Source organism: Condylostylus longicornis, unplaced genomic scaffold (genome assembly GCF_029603195.1).
Source record: "Condylostylus longicornis isolate FDR11 unplaced genomic scaffold, ASM2960319v2 ptg000026l, whole genome shotgun sequence".
NCBI classification, from domain to species: Eukaryota; Metazoa; Arthropoda; class Insecta; order Diptera; family Dolichopodidae; genus Condylostylus; species Condylostylus longicornis.
In genome coordinates, this window is record NW_026577995.1 from 199,703 (window position 1) to 211,770 (window position 12,068).

Consider the following 12,068-nt stretch of genomic DNA (forward strand, 5'->3'; position numbering starts at 1 on the left):
AAAAAATTTTACCCTTTCAGCGAATCTTGCATATTTTCCTTCTTCGGTTATGTAATCGCTTGCACATCTTTTTAAATGCCCTATTAAATATTTTCGAACAACCTTAAGTGGTGGCAATATAACACTGCAAGCAAGTGATAATAGTGCCCAATGTCTTAAATTAACACGAGAATTAGGATCAGGATGATCAGTAGTTTGTTTAATTAGTTGTAAATATAGTTCATTGAGAAGGGATTCTTTCCGCATGCATCTGTCCATTATAGATTGAATAAGGGTAATATGTTCATCCTCAGCACGTTGAACAGCTTCACCACTTTGTCCAAGACCTGCATATGTTAATATTGCTTGGAATACTTGTAACATTGCTTGCTCTTCTTGATCTGGCAATTTACTTAAGCTCTGTGGTAAAGGTTGACGACTAAAAGCCCAATATGCATGCATAAAGCCTTTATAAGTTTCACCATGATCCTGAACTGCGGTACCATGTTCAGCTCTTAATTTTTCAAGGCGATGTTTTGAAAGTCTTCGCAGGGTATTTCGCAAGAATCCACCAGTTGCATCCTGAGGTTTGCGAAGGATTTCTGCATCAACTAAATGACGTCTGCAAACAACAACATTATGGTGTAATCTGACACGGTCTTCATTCGTAATTCCTTTAGATTTTTTGGGAGGAACTTCACTTTCTGTTATCCAATTTGATAGTGGTGGATAATAAGATACAATTAATGAGCCAATTTCATTCTTTTGTGGTGTTTCAAAAACAAAACATCTTTGTTGATCAACTGTTGTTTGATTTGTGCTCGTTTGACGATTTAATGTAATGGTAATGAAACTATCACTTGGATCTAACATTATTGATTCAATATCAAAATAACGAAATTCATATAAAACAAATTTATCTTCAGTTTTGATTAACATTATTCCTTCACAATTAACACCTAAAATTAAATTATTTCCATAGCTCCAATAACCTCGGTAAATAACAGGAAACATTGTTGTTCCATACAAAGGATATTGCATAACACAGCTAAGATATAGAACTTTAGCTGTTAGTTCAGATCGACCAGCTCCATACTGACGATGAGCTTGAGCTAATATTGGAACCCAGAATTGTTCTTCTCGCGTTTTTGAAATTCTTTCGGGCAAATAGTTATTTACGTCAGTATAATATTCTGGTTTAGGTTGATTTGATGGATCACCTAAAGCAACCTGAGCCTGTAAACCTGACAATTGCAAAGCCACTTTTTCACTAACTGGAAAGTCGTCACACTAAAACATTTCATAAATTAAAAAAATTGAAAATGTTCATATGTTTATTTCAGTACCTTCACGACACTGTAAACAGCTTGTGCATAGAGCATGTTAACTTCTACTGGATCTTGGGATAATTCTCTTGTTGTTTTAAAAAGACGTTTCTTAAATACAAATCGATTTTCGCCAGATCCTAAGGCGGCAGAATTTTTTCTTAATGTAGCATTTGCTTGAATTTTTGTTTGTTTTCTGCAGTATATAAAAATGTTATTATATTTTCTAAGAAATTAATTTAATAATTGTTTCTTACATTTCCCAAGCAGCAATAATATCATACAAATAATCATGCGATTTAACATGCTCTTCTCCATCTGGTCTAGACTGGTAGATGGCCCAACCATCAGTGTTCATTAAATTAAGTTTATCTGCTAATTTAGCAACAGCATCGCTTGCTGTATCCGTTGGATGTACATCAATGGCCTTAGTGCGTCCATCTAAAAAGAAGAATCTGCACACAATTGTTCCAAGTCTTCGCATCGCCTTAATTATAAACAAAAATTAATAAAAGATTTAACTTTTAAATTATAATTTCAAGAAAACATTTCTTACAGCAACTTCCACACTGGATGGCGGATACTGCCTTGCAGAAACTTTTGCACCTTTGCAATTATCAAGGCACCATTGGGCATATTGCCTTAATTTACCATCTAATGACTCCAGATTCTTTTTAAGAAAGCTCACAAAATATCTAAACATACAAATATGATTAGAAAGTGAAACAAGAAATTAAGCTTTCAAATTACCTAAACAGAACTTTACTAGGTTGAAATGCAACAATTGTTAAACAAAGTAAAAGCCAAACTCGATCAACCCAATCTGAGTGAGGATTGTTAGTTGCCTGCCGAATGCATTGAACAAAAATTTCGTCCCGCAATTCTTCTCTTTCAATTCCTTGCCCGATTATATACTGAATTACCTGTAATTCGCGTTCCGGATTCAATTCGCCTCGAATGTATTTACAGAGATCCTACGTAAAATTAATGTGAATCATTTTCTTAACAAATCATTTTTTTTACTAAATTACCCTAAATATATTGCAAGCAGCAACAACATTTTCTGGATCATACATATGTATATGAGATGAAGGTATTGTATTGCCTCGGTAAAATGTAATCATTTCATATTTTGGAACTAAATCTGAACACTTCTTCCCTTTTCTAGTAAGGGTTTGCATTAGAGTACCTTCAGGTGATCTTTCGTGAACATTGAAAAAGTTTTCAGCAAATTCCAATATATCGAAATAAACATCATCACGCATTGATTCCTTTTCTTTTTCGGTAACATCAACTTGTTGCATCTCTTGCAGTTTCTTTTCGACACGATGTTTACGTCGTTGCTCCCTTTCTGTATGTTGTTGATGTTGATTTGTTCCAGTTGAGGAAGCTCTCGAATTAGGTCTACTATGTTTCGGTGATGATGGACTTATTGGTGCACCAGTTGGAGTTCTTTGAATTGGACTAGCCGACCTTGCTACATTTGTGACAGCTGGACTCTTTGGCCTAAGTTTATGTATTGGAAGACCTTGTGATTGTTGTACACCATTTTCTATATTATGGTTGTGATGAATTGAATTTGATAATGTTTCATTAATATGAGGTGGTGGTGGTGGTAGTTCTTTCGGTAAAACTGCTTCGTAAATTGGTTCTTCTTTTCGTTGTGGTCGATTTATGGGTATAGGTGCAGAAATATTATTATTATTATTGTTAACATTCATAGGAATAACTTGATTTGGTTTCATTTGGGATGATGGTTGCATTGAATTTTGAATTGGATGTAAAGTTCCATTAATAGTAGTGGGCGGTGGCGGTGGTCTTGTCGTTGGTTCTGGTAGTGTTGGAACACCTTTGGCTGGTGGTGTTTTCGTTGGACGTTCCATTGCCAAACCTTCAATTTCTTGTTGAATAACATTCTCTAACTAAAAATTAATAAAAATTAAAAAAAAAATTTTCTAGTAAAAAAAGGTTATAATTATTTTACCTCCACATCTAAATCTTGTACAAGAGTATCCATTTTTTCGCCGATTTCATCTAAAACTGGATTATTTGAATTTGGTGTTACTTCACTTAAGAAAGCGAATAAATTGTCTAAATCAACAGAATCATTACTTTGCTGATGTGTCGTTCCTACTAACGGAGCATGTCCATTCATTTGAGCTTTAATATTATTGTTTTTAATATTATTTGTCATTTCTGCTAATGGAGGTGGTATTGGCGGTGGTTGTTGATTTAATTTGGTGTTAATTTGTTCAGCCATTTGTGATAGTGCAATAATTTCTTCTTGAACCATTCTAAAATATTTATTTAAATTATTATAATTACAATATCTAAAGCCAAAACACATTTCTTTAATTTTATTTAATTTTTTTCTTTAATTTACATTATTTTATAAAATGTTTTCTCGAATATTTATAGAAAAATTTATTTACAAAATAAAAAAAAATTGTGCGCTTTAAGAATTAGAAAAGTATAGAGAAAGAGACTTATGCGGGAAAGTAGCAGGAAAACTACTCAATTTTACTTTCGTATATTACATTAACTAAGAAATTTACTTGTTACATCATGCTTAAGGGTAAAGAATCAAAAAAAAGAAATCAAATTTACTTTACTACTAATATAAATACACTTATGATCGTAACATTACCATACAAAGTTAAAAATATAAAAAATAATTTTTTATACAAATCTTTAGTTTAAATGTTCAAATGTGTTGAGGAAAATAGCTATAAAAAATTTTGGGATGTTTGAGATGATAAAAACATTTTAATACATACTTCAAACTTGAAAATTAATTTAGAAATAGTTTTCCATTTTAAACTGTAGCTGGTTAAAATATTCACATACTTATATGTACATATTTACGATAATCAAAATACAATATGTAAATATGCCCATTAACAACGAGACCTGGTAACGTGGGTTTCTAAACTGTTATACAATTCGAACAAATTTTCTATTGTGGGAAATAATAAATCGTAATTTGGGATAACGTCATTTAAGTACAATTAACTATTTGCCTAAGTTTTATAGATCTTACAAACAGAAAAATTAAAATTTATAAAAGAAAAATTTTTCATTATACAAGGCAATCATTTTTTTCTCTCGTTACCTATAACAATGACAACGTATAAGAGAAAATTATTTATTCTCTATTTTTTATAAAACTGTTCTTCAAATTCAAGGTAAAAATTTTGTAAATAGTCGTAAATAATTTTGCAAATATTTGATCAACAGTAGTTGCTCCATAATTTAAATTAAATGTTAATCTAAAGCCATTTTAGATTTATAATGGAAACTTTCATTAAAATTACATTTAGGAGATTATAAAGGATCTAGAATTATTTAGGGTATAGGTAAAAAAATATTATGATATTAAAATAATTTAAAAACTTATCCAACATGCACTTACTTACTAAAATTATGTAATAATATTTTTCATATTTAATAATTTAACAACATTATTTAATTTAAATAAATAGTAGTATATATTAGGTAGGTATATACGATATACAATTAATAATTTATAAAATAAAATATTAATATTAATATTTTTTTATTTTATATAATTAATAAAATATTAATGGAATTGATTGTGCTGTGTATAAGAAAATAAAACAAAATATTATAAAAAAAAAAAATAATAATAATTAAGAGGGAACACAATTCCTAATTTTTTAAGAACTTACCCTCCTTTTTTGACAGCATTTCCTTTACTGGGCATGCTTAAATAATTTTGAAATCGTAATATCAATTATTATAGCGCTTGTTTTTTTTTTTTTAATTTTTTTTTTTTGTATAATTCAATATGAATACCAATTAAATATTTAATTTAATTTTATTTAGTAATATTTTCTCCAAGTCATATTAGGAGTATCAAATTTTATATATGTATATATTTTTATGTACATTGTATAGATAAGTATATTGCGTATTTATTAAAAGCAGCTTATACATAAGTGTTTTAGCCACTTATAACTTGTACAACTTTAACATTAAAATCATGTCGAATAAGAAATTAATTTTAAATTTGAGATTGACTTTAAATGATTTAATTTTAAATTGAAATATTTTTGCATTTCTAATTAAGAACAATTACTCTAATAATAATTGTTAAAAAATATATTGGAATTAATTCCAATTGAAATTGTAAAAATGAATTGAGTTTTAAGAACTCATAACCTAACACTTAAATAACAAATTATATTTTTAATATTTTAATCTTTTCAATGAGTATGCATAAATTTTCATTTAATTCGAAAAAATTTAATTTAAATATTTTAAAATTATGGTCAAAAATTAAACGGGGTGCAAGGTGCAAGGTACAACGCTATAATATCATATTGCGCACTTGTTGCGATTATTGCCTCGGGTTACTTACAAAAACTAACGTGCCTTTAAAATATTTATAGTAGAAAATTGAATAATTTTAGCAGAAAATTAAACGATTGCCAGAATTTTTAAGAATCTCTAATATTTCGACGTTTCCTGTTTTTGTTATTAGCGATAAATGCAAATTGGAACTTAGTAACGAATTTTTCTATTAAATTTTCCGATTTTCTTAAGCTGTAATTTCTTATTTTATGCTTTTATAAAATTAAAACAAAAAAAAATATTTTTTCTGAATTCAAAAATCAAAAGATGTGCATTTAAGCGAATGAGAATTTCTTTTTTTTTTTTTGGATAAAAATTGTTTTTATAAAATTAAAATTGTTACTCTAATTCAAATCTAACACATATTAATAAAAACTTAATATTTTCAAAATTTTAATTAATTCTTTTGCGAACAAAATTTTCTAACATTTTAAATTTCTGAGTAATTCATTTCTCAAATTAAAATTATACAATATTATTTAATTATTTAATTGTAATTATTATGATCAGAAAAATATTCGCAAAAGAAATAATTACAAATCAAAATCAATAATAATAAAAAAAAATAACAAAAAATAAAAGCTTTAGAAAGCCAATCCAAGGGGAAAAATAAAAAAATGACCCATAAAAGCTCACATGAAAAATTTCTAAAAAAATATGAAATCATATTTCTAAATAATTATGACTATAAATTAGAATAATTTGTAATTTTTAAATAAATTCAAAGGAAAATGTGAAATTTTGGAAATTTATAAACACTCCATACCTTTCACACTCTTCGATAGCTTTCTTCTCTTGAGCAGTTTTCTCAGCTGATAACAATTCTTGTTCACGTTTCTTCTTTTCAGCTTCTAAACGTTCACGTTTACGCATTTCTTCATCAACTCGTCGCATTTCACGTAAAGCAGCAGCAACCTAAAATAATTATCAAAATTTTTTTCAAAATGAAAATTTTAAATGAGAATTATATATATAGAGTTCTGTGTGGGGGGGGGGGGGCTTTACACGATGGAGTTTTTTTTTTAAATGAATATTTTTACCTCGCGTGCAAATACACCTCTTAAATGACTTTGTATTACAATTGCAGCACGACGTTTTCTTAAAAATTCAATACGTAATTTCCAGCCTCTATATGCATGTTGTATTTTTAATGCTGATATTTGAATATTTTTGAATTTCTTTTGAGCAATATAACGTTTCCATGTTCTTTGTATTATCAATGCTTGTGTATTAATTATTTGTTTTCTAGCATCTTCTAATGGTTCATGTACCCGGCTACGTAAAAATACTTTACTTTTACCTAATTGCCATTCAGTTGTCGGTACATTTAATTCTTTTATCACAGATAATACTTGTTCACGTGTTGATTTAATACCTTTACGTTTTGTTAAACATTGATATTTTGTAACGAAATCATCAAATGTTAAATGAATTGGAAAACCTTCACGTCTTATACGTATTATATCTAACATTCCTAAATATCTAAGTTGATCTAAGACTAGTTGATCATTATAATCATTTGGTAATTTTTCTGAATTTGGTTTTATACAACGAACATACCTTGAAATTGAAAATTATATATGTTAGAATTATAATATTGGAATTAATTTTTGATAATTTCCAAAATCTGTTACTATTTTTCTTTAACATACCATGGATTTGTACTTTGTAGAACATCTACTAAAGCTTGTAATTGCATTCTGAATGTATCACTAACCGTTAGTTTACCTTTTGATGTACCTCTTTGTATTGTATTTGCTGAATTAACAATTTGATTTTGACTCTGTATTGATAATAAATCTTGATACGAAGATAATTCTTGTACAAAACAATTTTCACTTCGACTCATAAAATCGAATAGAACATCTTGTTGAACATCACGATTTTTATCAACGAATCTATTAAAATTCAAAAAAATTTATAAATCATTAATAATTCATATTATTGGAAAAGGAAATTTTAAAATACCCTTGTACTTGATATAAAACACTACCAGCATAATGTTTTATTCCAAATTCAGTTTCCCAATGCCTTCTATCGGTACCTTTAACATAATTTGAATTTGATTCAAATTCAGCATGTAAATTTGTTAAATATGCTAAATCTGATCCCTTTGGCATATGACACTGTTCTGTTAATAATTTTAATATACAACGTGGCGGTTTTTCAATTAATTCTAAACATAATGTATTATCTGTAAATTCAATATGTGAAAATTGAATTTCTTCTTGACGATAAATCTCTTGTTCCAATGCAAAAACATAATGATTAAAAAATTTATGTAATTTCTCATTTGTATAATTAATGCATAATTGTTCAAATGAATTAACACTAAAATTTTCAAAACCAAATATATCTAAAACACCTAAAAATCTTGTTGAATTTTGTCCTGGATTTATACATGTATTTATTTGTTGTATTAACCATGCAAATGTTCTTGAATATAATGCTTTTGCCATTGCATGTCTATTTTCACGAGCCTCTTGAAATTTTAATGGAATTTCTGTTATATTACCACGAACATTTATTTGCCTTAATAAACATACTTGTTGTACATCCATATCTTTAAGACCTAATAATTTTGCTACAGTTTCAACAATTTTTTTATCATCATCTGTTAATTCACAACGTTCACCATCAATATCATTGAAATCTAAATTTCCTAACCATAATATAGCACTAAGTACCTTAAATATACCATCAATCATTGGTTGTGGTATTTGTAATATTGTAAATGCTAATCTTAAACTTTCAAATTTTTTTGCTTCAACTGGTATATCAATATTAACGTTACCAGATGCATTTAAATAACGATAAAATGATGGCTCTTTAAGATGATACATTGTTGCCATTTCTGTATTTACTTTACCTTCGGCAACTAATTGATAAAGTACATGATAATTTCTTTCACCAGGACTTTGAAATGTTATTCGTGATTGTTCTAATAAATAATCCTGTATTATACAGCCTTTGATACAGAATTTTGAATCGAAACAAACTTGCATAAATTTACCAAATCTTGAACTGTTATCATTTCTTACTGTTTTTGCATTACCTAAAACAAAAACAAAAAATATTAATAAATTTATGAATGTGTTAAATTAATTAGAGGATCTAAATTAATTATTTTTACAAATTGAATTTTTAATTTACATTCGTATTGTCTTGGTCGTTTTTCAGCCGAACTCAAAATTTTAATTAAAAAGGAGTATTTTAGACTTGAATTACGGTGGATTTGTTAAGCCTAAAGCTAGGTTTAAAAAATTCGTCAAGTAATTTAAATACCTTTTTATTTTTCAGTATGAAAAAGTTAAGAAAGAGAAAATTTATTAAAATTTAATTGATGATTTATTTTATTGCAAAATAATTTTGTACTTTCATTTTTATTTTATCATTTCTTTTGCTTTCAATTTCTTATTAATGAGTGCATGTTTCACAAAAAAATTTCATTTAAATGACCAAAGTTCTCTGTACTCAGTTTTAGTTTAAAATTTATCTAAAATATCGTGTTCAAATTTTGATAACATGTAACACGCTCCTTCAGGGTCAAATCTTAAAACAAAAACTATTCATGACTTGAAAAATAGATAGCAAAAGTGCTAAAATATTTTATGGTTTCAATTGCATTTCAATTTTATGAACTTTTTTTCAATGTTTAATGATTTGTTAATGATTGTATTTTTCTATAATATTTGAATAAATTTTCTTTTATATTACCAAATGCTTCTAAAATTGTATTAGCTTCTAAAATTTGTTGTTGTACCCACGTTGATACATCGCATGTCACTGAACATAAATACTGTAATATGAATTTTGTTGTTTCTGTTTTGCCAGCACCTGATTCACCAGATATCACACATGACTGCAAATAATGAAAAAAAAAAAAAAAAAATTGAATTCAATTAAGATTTTATGAAAATATAAAAATTAAATTTCAAATTATGCAATATATAGTTAAAAAGAAATTAAAGATTTAAAAGTAAAAATTTGTTTTTCCAACATTTTGTATAAATAAGTATGTACATACATAATGTATGAATAAAAAATTGGTTGGATCATAAAATTAAGTGTATACAGCTAAGGTTTATAACTAACATAAACTACAGTCGGAATCGTATTAGCCTCATTAATCTTAATTTGAATAACTTTCAATAATTTAAAATTCAATTAAATCTTGCGGGGCATTGTAAGATTTTTAAGTTAACAACCTCATTTTTTTACTCAATTAAATTGTCATAATTGCTGTATTTATTACCCATCAATTAAAGTGATTTAAGAAAATATTTGGAATAATACCAAAGTTTTGAAAAAATCTGTGTTATAGGAAAATTAATAATTTATGCAATTTTCTTAAAATTTTGTATGAGTTCTAAGTTCTCATCATTTTCAATTTCATTGGACTTTCTATTATTTTCCAAACATAATTATAGTCTAATAGATTTTATTAATTTGATGTTTCTTCGAAAATTGTAAATTTTTCATTGAAACATCAAACAATTTTCAAAATGAAATATCAAATTTATGATATTCACCAGTTGACAGTGTTTCTTTCAAGTTTGAAATAGTTATAAAAAAGTTGTAAAAAATTGCTTAATTTTGCAATCAAAGGATTGATAAACGAAATTTGTTTGGCGCTTAGGCATAGACATGCAATTTTTAACTATGCAACTCTTTAATTGAATCTTAACAGTTCAATATTCAAGCGCGAACTCATGCAACTGTATGATTACAAACAATTAAGCAATCAAACAATTTGTAATTTTTTTATTAACTCTATGAAATAGAGTAATAAAAACTTATGGAATTTTTAGTTAACACAATCGATTGACACAAAAGTTTTGTTGTTTATTAGTTAATCTAGACGTTCGAACAACAATTTTACAATTAAGCAGTTATTGCAATACTAAAAATTGCATTTCTGTATGATCCCTTAATTATTTTAGATTGAAAACAAACACTTTAGAATGAAGAATTTATTTTTCTACATTGTTTTCATTGTAAAATACTATAAACATGTCAAATTATGAAATATTATCAGAAATTTAAAAAAATTAATGAAAATCAAAAAAAAAAAATTTTAACAATTCTATTGATGTTGGCAACACTTTTTCAATATTTATTGGAATAATTTTTTTTTCTCCGTTGTATATGAGCAATACTTAACACTCTAATTATTATTTTCTAAATTTAAGCATGATTTCATACATGATTACTTAAGTCAATTAAATTATTAAGTAATTCTGAATTTTCATCAAATTGATACAAATATTAAACGTCATTAATCATTATATTTAAATTAATAGTAAATAGATAGAAATTTAAATTAAAATTATGATGAGTTTTCATTTTCATTTATTCTCGAATCCAATATGCTTACAATATTTCGAGTTCAAAATTTTGGAATCGGAAAATGTTTTCATATCATAAAGAATAAGACAAATGTTTTATAAAACGGAAAAAAAATATATTTGTTGTCATACAGGAAATTACAAATTTCTATTTAAAAAAAAGCAAGAACTAAAAATCAAACGGAAAGTGCATGCACCATGTACACACTATATTAATGTATAATATATGTATATGTGTATGTTTATATGTAATGTAATGTAAAACATATTAATTTTTATATAAATTACCTGATTGGAATTTGTATCTTTTATACTTCTATATGCTGCTTCAGCCATAGCAAAAACATGTGGCTCTAACATACCTAATTTTTGGCCATGATATTTGAATACGTACTCCTGAAAATCAAAAAAACATAAAATATAAAATAGAAATTTGTTATAAATTAAAATGGAATTGAATTTTAATTATATTTTTGTCTTATTTGTAATATTAAAAGAAAATACAATTAACATGAAACACCTTTCAATTATGGTATTGTCGGTAGTAAAGTAGGAGCAGTAGTAGTATAATAGTAGAACAGAATGCAAAACCAAATATGGTTTTGTTAGAAAATTTCTAAGAAACAAAAAAAATTTACATAATATTCTTTTTACCATTCATTTTGTTAAATAATTGTTGGAGACACTTTTGAAATTTATTAAAAACGAAATATAAGAGAATATGTTAAAATAATGGTAAAAGCCTCTCTATATTTGGTCCGATTGTAATTTATTATATGGTTGTGAATTCAATGACACGTCTTGTTCATTTAGTTGTTTAACAATTTCTATAATATTAAAATGAAATTTGTTTTAATAAAAATTAAAATATTTATTTTTTGTACTTATTACGGGGTGTATATGAAATAAATCAATTTATAATATTGATTTCACTGTTTTTTTCAAGACAAATTTTAATAACAGAGAGTTTTAAAAATTTTATGAGAATTTCAGACATGTCATTCATTCTCTTGGAAAATTTCCTTTGAAAACTTGTGGAAAA

General features: G+C 26.4%; 1 protein-coding gene across 2 annotated transcripts in view; it reads right to left on the reverse strand.

The window, feature by feature from the left end:
- The window catches only part of LOC129607051 (myosin-I heavy chain), a 106,013-nt gene that overhangs the window by 1,999 nt on the left and 91,946 nt on the right, over positions 1 to 12,068 (reverse strand). The window contains exons 4-17 of one of the 2 annotated variants that reach the window (XM_055517747.1): positions 11,315 to 11,422; positions 9,396 to 9,540; positions 7,647 to 8,733; positions 7,331 to 7,576; positions 6,719 to 7,238; positions 6,445 to 6,593; positions 4,994 to 5,029; positions 3,289 to 3,598; positions 2,336 to 3,226; positions 2,055 to 2,278; positions 1,861 to 1,999; positions 1,562 to 1,791; positions 1,326 to 1,500; positions 13 to 1,269 (exon numbers count right to left, since the gene is read on the reverse strand). In XM_055517747.1, the coding sequence (XP_055373722.1) occupies positions 13 to 1,269; positions 1,326 to 1,500; positions 1,562 to 1,791; positions 1,861 to 1,999; positions 2,055 to 2,278; positions 2,336 to 3,226; positions 3,289 to 3,598; positions 4,994 to 5,029; positions 6,445 to 6,593; positions 6,719 to 7,238; positions 7,331 to 7,576; positions 7,647 to 8,733; positions 9,396 to 9,540; positions 11,315 to 11,422 (5,517 nt within the window). The remainder of the gene's footprint in view (positions 1 to 12; positions 1,270 to 1,325; positions 1,501 to 1,561; positions 1,792 to 1,860; positions 2,000 to 2,054; positions 2,279 to 2,335; positions 3,227 to 3,288; positions 3,599 to 4,993; positions 5,030 to 6,444; positions 6,594 to 6,718; positions 7,239 to 7,330; positions 7,577 to 7,646; positions 8,734 to 9,395; positions 9,541 to 11,314; positions 11,423 to 12,068) is intronic. The other variant, XM_055517748.1, reaches the window with a different exon arrangement.